The sequence below is a fragment of the Pyxicephalus adspersus genome, chromosome 4 (genome assembly GCF_032062135.1).
Source record: "Pyxicephalus adspersus chromosome 4, UCB_Pads_2.0, whole genome shotgun sequence".
Classification (NCBI taxonomy): domain Eukaryota; kingdom Metazoa; phylum Chordata; class Amphibia; order Anura; family Pyxicephalidae; genus Pyxicephalus; species Pyxicephalus adspersus.
Window position 1 is genome coordinate 57,475,465 of NC_092861.1, and position 16,558 is coordinate 57,492,022.

General features: G+C 38.7%; 1 protein-coding gene across 3 annotated transcripts; it reads left to right on the forward strand.

The window, feature by feature from the left end:
• Nucleotides 1-227: 227 nt before the first annotated feature.
• PCYT1A (phosphate cytidylyltransferase 1A, choline) lies at nucleotides 228-16,321 on the forward strand. Of its 3 annotated transcripts, none has more exons than XM_072408273.1 (9): nucleotides 228-373; nucleotides 5,362-5,532; nucleotides 8,648-8,747; nucleotides 9,534-9,650; nucleotides 10,167-10,318; nucleotides 10,821-10,899; nucleotides 11,011-11,153; nucleotides 11,811-11,999; nucleotides 15,517-16,321. In XM_072408273.1, exons 2-9 carry the CDS (start codon nucleotides 5,416-5,418, stop codon nucleotides 15,718-15,720), a joined length of 1,101 nt encoding a protein of 366 aa, XP_072264374.1. In that variant the 5' UTR covers nucleotides 228-373; nucleotides 5,362-5,415; the 3' UTR covers nucleotides 15,721-16,321. The 3 variants fall into 3 exon arrangements, with proteins under 3 accessions (XP_072264374.1, XP_072264373.1, XP_072264372.1); XM_072408272.1 differs by lacking the exon at nucleotides 228-373 and adding an exon at nucleotides 1,383-1,401 and having other exon boundaries at nucleotides 5,354-5,532; XM_072408271.1 differs by lacking the exon at nucleotides 228-373 and adding an exon at nucleotides 1,699-1,717 and having other exon boundaries at nucleotides 5,354-5,532.
• The last annotated feature ends 237 nt before the right edge of the window (nucleotides 16,322-16,558 follow it).

The window sequence follows — 16,558 nt, forward strand, 5'->3', positions numbered from 1 at the left end:
CCCCGAAAATAAGACAACCCCCGAAAGTAAGCCCTAGCAGGATTTTTGGCTGTTTTCGAGCAAGCTTGAAATATAAGCCCTCCCCCGAAAGTAAGCCCTATTGGCTTCTTCAACGAAATCCTAATAAAACCCAGGTATGGCTGATCATGTTTGTCACAATGCAGCAATAGCTACAGGCGCTGCTATCTGACGTCAGTAACCATAGTGTTCAGAAGTTGCGCGGAACCCTGCCGTGTAGTCCGTGTTCCCGGCGGACGGCTATCCAGGATTCCAGCTTTAGTGCTGACTTGGAGCTGTACTTCCGGGCGGTGCTGTCACACATAGAGTTAGCCCCGCCCGGAAAGTGGACACGGAGACACCCGGAGGTGAGCCGGTATGGGATTTTTGTTGTGTATGTGTGTGCTGGTATTGGTATGTAGCTGCTGCCTGGTGTGTACACAGCTGTATGTTGTAGCTGCACCGTATCGATGAGGGGATAGTGACATGACGTGTATGTAGAGGGACATGGTCATTTTATTGGGAGTGATAGTGAGGAATATCGAAACGGCCATAATACCGGACAGAGGGTGTTGGGCAAAGCAGTGATTTTATCTGACAATCTCTGCACTGACAACATCAATCTGCTGAGTTAGTGTGTTATCTCCTGTGCCCCAGCCAGAGCAGCCATCACTATGTAATCACCATGTCATGATCAGCCTTTGCCCTGACACGTCAGCTGCTGGAGAGATAAGCAGACGTCCCATCACCCCATGTCCTAATGTCCCCGTGTCCCCATGTCCTAATGTCCCAGTGTCATGGGGGTCCTGAGCAAGGCTGAGTGCTGATCCCTCTGTGTGTCCTGCTGATCAAAAGGATGTCAGGTTCTTGTAATAATATTTTATATGGCAATATATATAAAGAATATACCTGGAGATGTTATTTATAATAACAGAAGTTTTGTTGTCCCAAATATTTGGCTGGGTCACATGACCCGGCTGATCCAGAAGAGGACCCCCACACACCGACAAATGTCTGATTGCCTGCTGTATATAAAATATTATGTGCTTGGACAAAACATGAATAGCATCACACATCCAACTTCTAAGAAGGTGTGAGGAACATTCATCCATCAAGCCATGTTCTAGTTAGTATTCTATGAAATATAATTTAAGGTTTGGATAATGAAGGAAGAGTTATAATGCCAGGTTTTTATATGTCCTCTATCTCATTTCAGATTTTGTGTCTGTAGTTGGGCTTGTTCACACAAAGCATAAGGGGATTACTAATGATCAGATTCTTCAATAATGTTCAAACCAAATATCAGATGAGTGCCTAGTAATTGGTAGGAAGGGGAGAAAGTCATACCTGAACTTACTGGGTATCCCCCCCTGGCAGCAAGAGTGGCAGAGAAATGATAAGAAGGTGAGTTTTAGATCGAGCAGCCAAATAATAAAGAGAACAAATTGCTTTGCCCCTAAACTACAGGTTTCCTAAAACTCTTCTGCAAGGTGATTTTGATTTGTTGTCACACAGTATATATTACATATTGCAAAATGATCTGTGAGGGTGCCAAGTTCAACCTGCAGTGGTCAGGATATGTGCAGAAATGATCCTTCGTTCAGTTCTGTCCTTTGAACTTGTCAGCAGTTTATTATTAGAATTGAGCAAAGTGCAGACTGTCTCATTTATACAATACGGCTATGTGGCAGTGAGCATCTCGGCCTCTGAAGACACCAAGGTTTGTCTTTTTGTTCCGGCATCCTAATTTTGCTGACATTCAGGCTAAAATGTAATTTTCTGAAGAACTTGATGTCCTGCAGGACTTGGTAGGTGACTTTACTACCGATGTCCTTCGGTCAGTGATGTGAGGAGCAGCGTGGCAAGATGTTGTCATTTTACCCTGGATAGGTCTATTATAGAGAAAAGTAGTTGCTTATTGATTTACATGTAACCTATGGTTTGATATGAATGTTATGTTTTACTGTAGGTTGGAATTCTTTGCAAACTAGAACACTGGGCACTGTTTTCAGTATCTTGTTTTCTGACCCCATGGCTGTAACTGAGCAACCAGCAACCTGGATGATTAGGCTTGTTTAAATATAGACTGAAATCTGAGATTGTGACCTGTTTGACAGGAGCAAGCAGATCCGCAGCATTAATCTGGGAATTCCTTGGCTAATCCCTCCTGGTTGATGAGTTTGGAAACCTGCTATATGTGTATATATAATACGTATATGTATTTATATTGTCGCATGCCATAGCACTTTGTATATTGCCTCTTTTATGTAGCAGATGATGATTGTTGATGCCACATTACAACAATAACAGTGACACCATCAGCCATTAGCAGTTATCAGCAACATATTTGTAGCTGGAGGGTGCTGAAAGGGACTCCAGCTCCCTGCATGCAGACCAGGGAAAAACAGGACAAGCAGGAGTGATACGAATGTATATAAGTAGATGATTTTTATTTCTGTGGCCTGGAAGCCATGAGGAGATGGGCTCCGTGCTTGTAGGTTTTAAAAGGTTGCCACCAAAAAATATGTCTTGGCATCCTGTAATAGAAGCTTTTCATATTCACTTACTTGCTTGTTGCTGGACAGTGACTGCCATTGTGACAGAATAAGTTAAGTTTTACTGGTTTGTGGCAAGAATGCAGCACTTACATCTCAGAGACTTCTTGGGCAGGTATTTTCCCTTGTAACCAAATACCTTTAAATGTGTCATAATGATTAACTGGATCATCTTGTTCACCTTGTAAGGTTGTGAAAACTTCTAACAAGATGTTTAGGGTTTCAAAGCTCGCTTGACAGCCAGGTAGAAGTGACTCATCCTGGAGAGTGTTGTTCACTTGGTTGGCTGTTGTGAAGGGGTTTCTCTTCAGCATGGAAATCATTCTGCGATCATCCACCACTGTTGTCTTCCGTGGATGTCCAGGTCTTTTGGCGTTGCTGAGTTTACCAGTGCTTTGTTTCTTTCTCATGTTGTACTAAACTGTAGAATTTGCCAGTCCTAATATTGTAGCAATTTCTCGGATGGGTTTTTTTCTGTTTTTGCAGCTTAAGGATGGCTTGTTTCACCTGCATGGAGAGCTCCTCTGACCGTATGTTGTCTGTTCACAGCAAAATCTTCCACATGCAAGCACAGTTGTTCAAGCTTCTCTCGGTGTGGAATAAAGTTAGACAAATTCTATTTATTTCTTGGCTAGAGGACCTCCAGCATCATTTAACGTTTTACTCCCTCTCTTTTGTTGGACGCTCTGTTCTAACCTATTCAGCATAAAAAATGTTTAAAAATAATCAATATTTGAATGGATTATGGGAAGTGTTGAAAGATTTTTGTTATGAAGTTATCCATTCCTAAATCTTCTGGTTGTTTATATTGGAGGGCTGACAGGCTGACAACATTCTGGAAGGACAGAAAATAATAGGGAAAGAGCCAATATTTTATTGAGTTGTGAATTTTAATCATTGGATTTCTCTACATTGCTTTTAGATACAGAGATGAACGAGGTTCAGTTTTAAGATGGATTCATACCATGAGTGTTAGATTTAGTGCACCTTATTGTATACAGTGTGTTCATATGTGTTATAATTTATTGCAGCATTTCACTTATTCATGCCTTTTATACAATTGAAAGACCTGTTTTCCTGCTATATTTTTGCCACTATTAAAAAAAAAAAAAAAAAAAAAAAGTGCAATATATCTTTAATCAAAATGAATTACCAGTCTCAAGGGAAGGTGAATGTGACAGTTTTAGGCCCAGGGCTGAAAATCCTGCAGGTTGCTAACCAAGCTTTAACCAAATTTTCATTGCCTTGTTCCTGCCAATGGAAAGATAGCTAATGTTTAATCTAACAACCCATGGAATTTCAGGCTATGGTTTCTGTGCTTCCATCGCTCGCAATTTTCCTGGGAACCTGCTTTAGTATTTTTACATTTTGTTACACAGCCCTTAGGTTTTCTCAGTTGTGGCATGACACTGGCAGAGAAAAGGACCTTCCAATTAAAAAGTCAGCTTTATTTCTTTTCAACACAGTATAATATTTTACAAAGTTTTGTGCATTGGTATGATCTGGACACAATAAAAATCTAATAATTTTTATTTGTGGGAAGCCTCCTGCTGAACTGCAGCAAAACACATAGTGTGACATTACACTTAAATTGTTTTTACTTCTTGTACAAAATGTGTAAATACTTTTTTTTGGTGTGCTTTATCTGGACACAAGTTAACTTTAAAACAGGGTTGGACAATTCACGATCACCAGCTTGCCATGTCTCCAGCATTCAAATACTAAGCCAGTGGCTTCACTGTTGTCAGCCATTGGCAGTATATATGGCTGCTACTATGGGAAGGGCAACTAGAACTATTTGTCCACCCACTGTGAGATCACAAATTCATAAAATAAACCAAAACCACTTTGTTGTTACTTTGTAATTTACTGGAGGTGCAGTATTTTCCACAGCAATATTTTGCTGGGTCAAAAAAAGCTTTGGTTGGTAGCCCCTGTACTGTAACCCAACTATTTAATAACTAAGTAAACATCCGGGTGTTTACTGAAAGGTGCCAGGTGGTGCGTCTGACTAAAAGGGACTGGGGAGAACACTGGAGCTGGTTACTAGATTTTGAAATCTTTTACTAAGTTTGCTTTAAAGTGTCTCTTCCTTGCTACAGTTTTTCCTTTAGTAGGTAAAGTGCTTCTAGAAATGCACAAATTGTACACGTCCATCTGTGTCCGCAATACTTTAGTCATAAATCCAACATTCCTTTGTGTTTTGAAATTGTGTGATTGAGCTTACAGACAACTTGGCAAACTTTTTATATTATATCAGCAATGGAAGTTAATCTGCCAATTGTACCATGGAAAATGTGTCCGAGGATGATGTTTACCAAGTATCTAGTGATAACTTAGCTGGAATGCAGAGAATTGTAAGCTCACGCTGTTAGAATAAGTGACCTTTTGGAGGTTCTTGTTCCTTTGGTTTCAAATGCCAAGTCTTGCTGGAAATATGAGAAGAGGACACGCTGCCCACCTCCCTGTGCCCATAACTGCAGTCACAGGGGAACTTGGCATTCTCTTGACTCAGCATAGAATTATAATGCACTATTTACTGTTGCTGTTGTATATCATCTTCCATAGGGCAGATGAACAGAAATTGTGAAACAGAAAAAGTAAACAGAAACAGAAAACTTTACCTAATAATCTGATAATGATGTAATATAATATTAATCTAAAAAACATTTTTACCAGCATAGTATCCTCAAGAGAATCTTCAATAGAATAGAGCAGAATATACCGCGGATCTAACCCTCTAACCCTTCCACTTGATGCAAGATTTAAAGGCTGAATCTTTGTTGTCATTTTCTTTTTACGGAACTAGAAAACATATGAAATATCCATTTCAAGCTCTACAAGTCACTCTCACATCACAATAATGGAGTCTCAGAACACAACAAAACTTACTTCCCGCAAAAGAAGGAAAGATTTTGAAGGACCCAATGGAACAACAGATGAAGAGTCGGTGCTTAGAAAAGTTCCCCGATATATGACGGTCAGTATTTGTGTGCTGTGGCTCCGGATACCTTCCTGTTATTTTTAGTCAGTTCATTATGGGCTTTTTTTTATGATTATTTGCAAATGATAATCCCACAAAAACAATCATCCTAATACAAATAGGTGAGGCAGAAAGTAATTTGGAAGAATCTAACAAGTGCACAAAGTTTTCCAACAAGCAAGTCAAACAAATAAACCAGGTAACACGGGGCGAGAGTTGTACACACATGAAAAATGGCTAGTTGGGTGCTGAAACATTGTCAGTGTACAGGTGCAGAACAAGGGGAAGTGAGGGAGGCAAGCAAAAATAGAAAAGTAAAAAAGGGGATATAAAAGAAAAATGAAAAGGGGGAGAACTGTATTACATCCAGCAGATGTGCCTAAGAATATTTTACCTCTGACCTGGAGAGACTTTTAGGTGTTTCATATTCACAATATCATTCACCCTGTTGAACTATTGACAAATAGCTGCGATGGGGAATGTTTCTTCATAAATTATGCAGTAAAGACTTATCGTTTCCTGGGCATCTTGAAGACAATAGTTAAAAGCACGGACTCTGGCCTTATTTTAGATAAACACATTAGTAAGCTTGAAAAAAAATATATCTGACACTTTGGACAAAAATAATATGGGGAAAACTACCAGGTTCCTTGTTGAATCTCCAATGGACAGGATTAGAATGTGGGTGTATCTTTCTAGAATTTGTCTGATATTTATTACCAATGGACGCCTTGTGTGAAAATATGAGGTCTTCATGGTTTTGTGTTAATGGTGCAAGCTCCAAGTCTTTCATCCAGATCTTAGTTTCTCTAATACGTGAGGCACTGACCTAGAAAAAAGGTGCTAGACTTCAGGTTCAGATTTTACTGATTGCTGACTACGTTCTAGGTCAATGCTTCACTAGGTATATATCTATAGGAAAGTTGTATTCTAAAGATTGTCCAGCAGGTGGCAGTGTATGGTGCTTTTTGTTTTCTTTTTGTTTTGTTTTTTTAATTTTATTTTTCCTTTACATTCTATGTTAGTCCACTTATTTAAAAAATATATTTTTTATCAAAATCATGTTTCACTAAACATTTAGGCCCATTCATCAAGTGTGCTTGGTGTTTTGGTGTGTGTGTGACATGCAATTTTATTTTTAAAAATAGTAAGTGAAATTAAACAAAGGTATAAAAAAAAAAAATATTTATTTTTTTATAGCATCACAAATATGCACACCACTTTCTGGAGTATCTAAGTTTTCCCTTTATTTAGTTTTCTACTTGGTCTTCAAAGTCCCCCGTGGTGGAATAAAATGCATAATACAAGTAACTGTGTGTAGTTAAAGATTAATGCTGGGCATAATACCATTTATTATGCATATTCCTAAAGAAAGGATATACTATACATCTATATTGTGGGCATCAAATTCTTTTGCAAATATAGTTTTTACCTCACACTGTGCTGTACATAGCCTGTGTACAGTGCAGATCTGTAAGAGTCACCCGCCAGCATACCTGTCCTGATCTGCACGAGTAGGTACAATAGCAGGAACAGACTCCTTTATTTGTTGTAAGGCTGATGAAGAAACTCATATTGTTGTTTTTTGTTTTGGAGGTTAAGTGACTGACAGTTGTCTCTAGGTCCTGTGTATAAAAGTGTGTATTGTAAATTGCAATAATGCACTTTTATGTTACTGTAATAAACATGCAAAGTCATAAAGTAAAATAGAAAGTTGTTCTTTGTTACCTAACCATTGTAATAATGCATTAAACCATATTTGTTTCCTGTGTTACATTGGGTCTGTTCTTCACCATAGAAACACAAAGCCTTTTGTTAAAGGCTAAACTTGTAATCTTGGTTATATTAAATGCTGTGCCTAGACGTCAACATAGAAATGTTTAAATGTAAACAATACTCGCTTCGAGATTTGTTTCTCAGCAGGAGTTTACAATAGATTATTCATGTTCCCACACTGGAGCAGATGTCTACATATTTCTGTTAGGAAAGAAATCTCCTTTATTCCTGTAAAGCAGGAAAAAAAATCATCTTTACCATTTAAACATCTTTATGGTGTCAATGTCGGCTTTAAAATCAAGCTAGAAAACATTTAGATCTGTCTTGTGCGCTGCTTTACACAAATATTTCTTTTCACTCCCAGAGCTTCAAGTAAAATGAGGAACTGAAAAGACCAGCAACAAAAGTGACTTCCTCTAGGAATGTATATTCATTGCTTACAAGGAGCTGCTAAAAAATTCTAGGACTAACCTACAGCTATGAAACTTTCACTTTATTCCACATATTCACCTCTTGTTCTTTTGCACATTTATTTAACCCATGCAAAAAATATTCTTTTTGCTTATCTGCTGCTATTACCTTTCAGTCATTTAAAGCTGGTAAATAGTCTATAAACTCAACCCTCAAATTCTTGAAAGCATTATTCATGCTGTTAGCCCTGTGAATAGGTGCTGTATTCTACGAAAAAAAGGGCTACCTTGGATGTGTTGTTTCAAACAAATATGACTAGAAATGTCTTCTCTTCATCTTTTCTTATCAGCATTTAAACATTTGTTCACTGACTTGGCTGACATGTCCCGTATACCCAGCTTCTCATGATTTATGAGCCCTGGGAGTTCCCTGGATATCTCTAGTGTCTCAGCAAGGGCTTTAGCCAAGATTTACTGATTTAGCCATGAACCATTTCAAGATATGACCCTAATAAGGCCTCTCAGATCTTGCTGCATCTTTAGGGTACATACACACATGCAATAATTGTCATTAGAAAGGAACGACTAACAACAGATCTACAATTATTCACAATTATTTTGAACTTACAGTGCACGATTTCGTACATGCTTTAATGATACGATCAAAGATAATCCACCAATAATGTACACACACTAAATATGATCGTTTGAACGATGCAGAAAGTGATGTGTACCGGAGGAAGTGTACAGCAGAACCGTTCACAATCGCTGCACGACCATGCACACTATAGATAGCGAACGAGGACGGTCTTTTGTTTCCAGCAATCCTCGTTCATTGGCATCATTGGCCTGTCGTTGTGCACTCTTTTTCTTAACAAATATTGAATGATCAGTAATAATAAAAAAAATTCCCTATACGTTGGCAGGGTGTGTGTGAGCCTGCACCATTCTCAGATGAAATACAGATTGACTATGAAAAGCCATACAGAAGAGTAACAATGGAAGAAGCCAAAAGGGGAACCCCACGTAAGTGTTAATAATTTTATAATTTAGTATTGATTTTCATTATAGCAACGTGTTGTTAGTGTTGACAATCCAAAATGTGTAGAAAACGAAATCTGCTTCTTGAGTGGACAGGACTGTATCTAGTTGAGCTCACACACTCCATGTCCCTAATCTTGTTGGAAGAGCTTCCTTACCCTCTAAAAGTCTCCTGCTCTAGTTTACAAATTCTTTCCCACACCCATTAGGATTTCAATTTCTCAGTTGCTCTGGTGCTCCGGGCTCACTTAGGCCAGTTAAGGCAGTTGCTTTCTTTTCTCCTGCCCACTTCCTTTTATCTAACTGGCGATTAGTGATACATCTCCAGTTTGGGTCCCATAATGTTATATTGCACCCATTCCTACCAGTTACTAGTGTGCCGCTTGTGTTTGAAACTTCAGATTTCTTTTTATTTAGGATTGTCCTGAGCTTGCCAGTACCAGTGTCTGCCCTCTAATCTTTTCTGGCATCCTAATTACTGCATGCTTGGGAAATGGCAGGCAGTGTGGCCAGCAAAAAAGAACCACAGAGCACTGGCCTAGAGCCAGCTTTCAGCTTTTCTGGTTAATCTACCATCACTATAACTTATTTCTGAAACCTAGGTCAAAGCACTGGCTAATGCTTGTATAATATAAAACAATTATTTCACTAAATCTGTGAAAAAAAATCTAAAATAGTCAAGCTTTCTTCAGCCTAGTAGTGAATGAAAAGTTGACCTGTGTTCTGTGTGGCAGCACCAAATGATTATTTTTTCTTTCTATGTTTCTTTAGCCGACAGACCAGTGAGGGTTTATGCTGATGGTATCTTCGACTTTTTCCACTCCGGACATGCCCGAGCTTTAATGCAAGCAAAGAATCTCTTTCCTAACACATACCTGATTGTAGGAGGTAAGGCAAGGCTTTGGCAAGGGATGCAGGCTAAGGGGACATATGTGGCTGCTGAGAGTTGTACATTTTTTTTAACAGTATTGCTGAACCACACAAGGAAACATTGTGGGCTGTTTGCTGACTTTGCTTAGCTTATATAAGACATACAAAAGCTTCTCTCATGGAAGTAAAACGAAAAGACACGCTTATGTTTCTTCTGGAAGTAAAATCATACAAAGTGTCTGCACATTGGTTGGTTTCAGAGACCATGGTGCACCTGAATTCATATGGAAAATGCATTTTATTCATACTATGTGTACAGAATTTAATTTTAACGCTTTTTGGTCGGATTTGGCTCAGTCGGATTCAGTATATTAGAAGGTCACTGTTTATCCGGTGCTGCAATTATATATAGCATTTCATGCCAAATTTATTTTCTGGTAATAAATTGTAATTTTAATTACATGTCCTTGTGTTCTCAACCTATGCATTATAGTGTTCTAGTAGTTCTGTGAATTAATCTAATTCTTTTTCTAGTCTGTAGTGATGAGTTAACACATAACCTGAAAGGATTCACGGTGATGAATGAGGCCGAACGGTATGATGCAGTTCAGCACTGTCGCTATGTAGATGAGGTGGTGAGGAACGCACCGTGGACACTCACCCCAGAATTCCTTGAGGATCACAGGGTGAGAGAGGATCCACTCCACAAGATTGCCTCTCTGAATTAATAGTTGGAGTAGGCATGACCCTTCAGCCATTACCAGTTTTAAGAATATCCACAGTATTTGCATGAAGGTGAATGCACACTCAATCACTTCACTGGTTTGCCTCTTCAAACAGTACAGCTGAGGCTGGAGCGTAATTGTCATTTTTAAACACAATATCTGTAATTGTGTATGTTGGGACATCATCATAGGTTAGTGATGACTTCAGTTGTTTTGCCTGCAGTATTCTGCCTGGTGCAAATTTTTTTTTTCCTTTTGTGTTTTTTGCTTTCTCACTCCCTTCATAAAACACATAAATCCATTGAATAGTTTTTACTCAAAAATAACACAAGTGATGTGACTGGTAGATCCATTTAAATTGTATGTTTCTGTGTGGTAGGGACAAACATGGAATAACATTCTGTGTAAAGCGGTATAAATGCAGACACCAAATTTATATTACCTCTTAATGTCTTCTTTATAGATTGACTTTGTGGCACACGATGACATCCCTTACTCATCTGCAGGAAGTGATGATGTTTACAAGCACATAAAAGATGCAGGTCAGTTTCCATTATAAGCTATACAGCTCACACACAGAAATAGGTTTATTTTACATCATATATGTATAATGCCATGTAGCAGAAAATTCCATTCTAACTGTCATTACACAGGGATGTTTGCACCAACTCAGCGCACAGAAGGAATTTCTACATCTGACATCATTACTAGGATTGTACGAGATTATGATGTCTATGCTCGCCGAAATCTTCAGCGTGGCTACACTGCCAAGGAGCTTAATGTTAGCTTCATAAATGTGAGTATTGGTAGTTTCTTATTTTTCAGCTTGTGCTTGGGAAATATATATCTCATAAAAAATCTGTGCTCCCCACAGAAGATTCAGAGCATTGCTAAAAAAATGATAACTGGAAAATGATGGACTGTTTCCTGTTAGTCTATACAAGCAGATGTTCTAGAATTCCCTTTATATGTATTAGCCCCATCATTGCAGTCACACCTTCTGTTACAAAACTCAGTGTTCTAAAATCCTACAGTCAAAGTCAATCTTTTTGTCTTAGTTTGTGCCGTATGTAACCAATTTTGCAAGGATGCCTTCATTCTCTAAATTGAATATGCTCAAAATTTACTGCATAGAAAACATCAATTCACTATAATATAATGCATCGCAATTTATTTTAGGGGCATATCTGTGTTTAGATTTCTCTTTCCCCCAGTGACTTCATAAAGTTTTTTTGGTACGTTTCATATGTAGGTTATTTTATTATCTATTACATTCTCCAGCTCACTGGGATTTCTTTGTGCAAATGGCTGGTGTTGTGCTAAGATGGTAACTGCCCTTACAATCTCTTAAAATTGTTGTTGGTAGATCTAATGCACTAGAATATAACACACTAAAAAAAGGATTCTTCAAAAGACTGTGCAGGTGACACTGTCTGTTCTGAACTGTTTTTAGGAGAAGAAGTACAACCTTCAGGAGCGTGTGGATAAAGTGAAGAAGAAAGTGAAGGATGTGGAGGAAAAGTCTAAGGAATTTCTGGAGAAGGTAGAAGTAAAAAGCATTGACTTGATCCAGAAATGGGAGGAAAAGTCCAGAGAATTCATTGGAAACTTCCTGGAAATGTTTGGCCCAGAAGGAGCTTTGGTAAGTACAGTCCTTCCTTCTTAAAGTTAGAGATTATGCTAGGAGTGAGATATTTCTTCTATTTAATAAAATTATATCTGTCAATTTATTTATAAAAGTGTGTTTATAAAACATCTAAATGTAGAATTTTAATTAATGCACTGCAGCTAAACAATGTTTAATATGTTATTGTGGTTCAGCATGAAAAGGGAATTTCTAGTAAACTGAACATCATTCCTATTTTAAATGCTTGATTTCAGCATTGAACTGATCAGAAACTATTAAAACTGTTCACATTTACGTAAAAAAAAAAAAACGTACTTTTGAACGATTGGCTGTCCCAGATGTGCTCTTTCTGCTTTGCTGCCAAAGCAATAATTTAATAAAGGGAGGTGGGGGCTCTATTTAATTCTCATGAAATTCTGTAATATAACATACCTACCTGCCTGATCACTTACTTCTGCTGACTGTATTCCCTAATGGATACACTCCCAATCATTAGTGGAAGGGTCATCCCCAAGTTTCTGTTCCCAACCTTAGATGAAAGTATCGGTCCCCGGACAAGATTACCTGATAACCACCTTATGGAAATGAGATGTTAGGGAAATCCTTCTGGCACTGGAGACCCTCAAAAGAGGTAGGATCCCATTCCTTGCAGGCTAGAAAACAATGCTTCAAATACTGCTGGGGGGAATGCTTGGTTATTAATTATACATCCATTTTGATGACCGTAATCCTGGCAAACAAGAAAAGAGGAAGTTTGTCATGTCTTTGAAGGGCTTGATGGAGGTTAAAGAGTAGAGGTGGGTAATTAGAATAATATGTGAATGGTCTGTTGGAAGTGGTACCACTGGGTAATTGATTGCCTCAAAATTAATTCGGAAAGAAATATTGTTGCTTAATAAAGAAAGATGATCCAAAGGTAAAGAAACAGTGTTGTCCCATGCCTCCCTCCCTTGCCCAAACCTGACCTGACCTGAATGAACAAATGTATGTAAGTAACCATTCAGTTTATGGCTCATCATCTTTGATCAAGGAAATGGGACAGTATTTGGCACATAATGATTGGTCTTTAACAATCTTGAAACATCTTAGTTATGAAAGTGATAAGGGCAGAGGTGCAGGTCTTTTAAAATTTCAGGGTAAAGCCATTGGGACCAGGACTTTTTCCTGCAAGGGATGACTTGATTGTCGTTGACACTTCACTGCCATGGCAGTGATGTAATCTTGCATGGAGGCAGGAGATGGTGGTTGTACATAAAGGTAATCCTAATGACATTGAAAGGCATATGAGATTCCCTCTGGTAAGGAAGCAGACATACATTAAAGCTACGTACACACGGCAGATTTTTATCGCCCGATAATCGGCATCGGCCAATTATCGGGCGAAAATCTTCCGTGTGTACAGTCGGTGTCGTCCATCGTCCGGACGACCGACCTGCCGGATCCACGGACGATGGACGACAGCCGATCGTAATGAAAGGGAAGGGGAGAGTGCGCAGCAGGGTGCCGCTCCGTCGCTCTCCCCCTCCCCTCTCCATAGAGCATGAACGGTGCTGTATGTACAGCATCGTTCATGCATCTTGCAGCCCCTTGTCGTTGGAAAGGATCGTGAAAGATCCTTTCCAATGACAAAAATTGCAAGTGTGTACGCAGCTTTAGACTTCTGTATAGATAGTTATATGTGGAAGTGAGTCATGGACGAAGACTCCTCAACAAGAGTTTTACAGCATTTGTCCCAAAATTGGTAAAAAGATTATTTTCTGTGAACTTTTGAATTAGGTAATCTTACAGGGTGTGGAGATGTTTTCCAGCAATACCCAGTTCTAGGAAGGCATCCGAGAGTTTTCCTATGTAATTTTAAATATTTGTTCTGAAAGTTGATTTTCACAAACACATATTGACCCAAGAGGTCCATCACCAAGGAGTATATATATATTAGACCTATGAAAGGCAATGTAGACCCACTTGATTTTGATTTTGTGCAATAATTATCGCTGGAAACGAACAACTAACGACCGATCCTCCGATAATTGTTAACAAAAAAAGTGCACAACGCCGCCGATGAGCAAGGAATGTCGCCAGAAACAAGCGGCCGTCCCGGCGCATCTGATGGGCGACAATCGTTTGCTATCTATTGTGTGTACAGTCGTTCAGTGATTGTGGATTGTTCTGTGATACACTTTCTCCTTAACATGTCACTTCCTGCATCGGTCAAACAATCGTGTCCAGTGTGTGTACATTATTGGTGGATTATATTTGAACGATCCTATTGTTTCAGCATGTACAGAATTGTGCACAATTTGATTCTTCAAAATAATTGTGAATAGTCGTTGATCGGTCGTAAATTGTTTGTCTTTTAACGAAAATTATTGCACGTGTGAACGTAGCCTAAGGTTGACATTCTTCCCACTTGCCAGCAGTGTAAGAGTACTTCTTCCTACTGACCGCCACACTAATGTACTGTCAGCAGTGGTTATAGTAATTATTGCAGGGGTTCCATGAGGACCTTAAGGTTCCCCGATGATGAAAAGGGCAAGAAACACTGGTCTAAGGTTATGAAAGAAAATGGGGAATAAAGAGTCTGGGTATAGTTGAGGAATAAAAAGTCTAAAGAGTATATCCAGAGTGAAGGAAAGAACAGTGAAAATTTTATATCCTAAACAAACCTAATAGCAAAAAGAATTTTGCAGTGAGTCGAGTGGTCCAGTATTTGTGTTGCTCAGTGGCTCTCCATTTATGGTTTTAGACAAATAAAATGTGTATGTGTGTGCACATGCTTGTAATTCAAACTCAATTTGTAGTAATTTGAGTTACAAATCACCACCGAATAGGTTATTGTGGCTGGAGATGCTCAAGATGTAAAATTTCTTTAAAGAACAAGGTATAATGACCCAATGGTCCAGGACAACAGAGGAATTTTACACTTCTACAGTCTTAATATGCATTTAAAAAAAAACCCTGTTTTAAATTATATTTATTTGTGTTTTCCACACTGTGACAGCTGCTTTCTGCCTGCTGCATCTGTCACCATGCCTCTCATTGTATAGGACCGTGACAGCAGGTTTGATTAGCCTTCATGGTGATCACATGTTAGAGATAAAATCAGCTTTCCATTTGAGTTTTAAAATAGAACATAAATAGACATTTTGAGCCTGATTTATTAAAGCTCTCCAAGGCTGGAGAGGATACACTTTTATCAGTGAAGATGGGTGATCCAGCAAACCTGTAATGGATTTCTTAAGTCATTTGCTATTTGTTACCAAATGTTTTCAATCCTGGACCAGATCCAATCCAGGTTTGCTGGATCACCCAGCTTCACTGATGAAAGTGTATCCTCTCCAGCCTTGGAGAGCTAAGAAATCAGGCCCTTTGTGTATGTGCCCGAGAATGTTAATAAAATTAGGGTGTGAAAACAGGTTAAACTATAATTTTATTGTTTATTAATGCTTCATCAGTAAGTTGAGTTTATGGGAGTTTGTAGTTCAGCTCAAAAATGCAAACCAGCAGTTATTTGACAACAATCTGTATTTTACAGAAACACATGCTGAAAGAAGGCAAGGGAAGGATGCTTCAGGCCATTAGCCCTAAACAAAGCCCTAGCAGTAGCCCTTCGCGGGAGCGCTCTCCTTCTCCATCTTTCCGCTGGCCGTTCTCCAGAACCTCCCCACCTGCATCTCCGGGCAGAAGATCTCGATCTGCGGCTGTTGCTTATGACATCAGTGAGGATGAGGAGGACTAAGTTGCTATCCTTTCCTTCTTGTAGAATCCTTCCCACCAGCTGCTGATTCCATACCATCTGGTCTTCAGAGAAGCAGCTACATAGAAGGAGGTTGAACTTGATGTAAACCCCATAAAGCTGCACCAGATTCTGAACAGGATCTAGAGAGTGTGGTGCTGAATAAGATGCTCGCTCCTTCCTTACAAATAACCATATTTTTGTTGCATTTTTTTAAATGAAACCAATCTGTGTTTTTAATGAACTAGATGTCCAAATGTTTCTTCACCACTGATTTGTTTTCTTCTTTCCTGGGAGGTGTCATGGCATGGGATTATTGCACCTCATCATAATCTTTTTATTACTTGAACCCTACCATCATTTCTGCTGCGAGCTCCCATTTCACAGGACTGTAAAGGTTTTTATTGTTGAAGAAAGAATTGTAGAACTTCGCCAAGTGACAAAGAAAGATTGTCTGTCTTTATATGTGTCAATGTGAAGGTATTAATTAAATTTTACTGAGCTATGGGGGTAGTGACCAGTTACATACTTTATATTTTAAACGTTACCCCATGGAATTTAGCCATTTCTCATTAAAAGTGCCTGTTGTCATAAAAAAAAAAAACTTTTCATGTATTTCTTCTGTTTCTGCTGCAGCTAAATTACATAAACAAATTATAGCTTATACTTGGCAATTGAATCCATATATCTCATTTCACTCTAGTCTTTGCAAAATTATTTTCATTAATAGGTGAAAAGAGGTTTGGGTAATAGAAATAATATAGTAACTAAAATCCTAGAGTAGGGGTCTTTTATTGATCGATAGATGGACATTTTATTTGTGTCAGGTGGGTTTATAAAA

Excerpts from the sequence above, each read along its gene's own strand:
- PCYT1A (XM_072408273.1), top strand. The coding sequence starts at position 5,416 with ATGGAGTCTCAGAACACAACAAAACTTACTTCCCGCAAAAGAAGGAAA. Across the intron at positions 10,319-10,820 it reads AATTCCTTGAGGATCACAGG|ATTGACTTTGTGGCACACGA; the intron begins GTGAGAGAGGAT and ends TCTTCTTTATAG. Across the intron at positions 10,900-11,010 it reads CAAGCACATAAAAGATGCAG|GGATGTTTGCACCAACTCAG; the intron begins GTCAGTTTCCAT and ends GTCATTACACAG.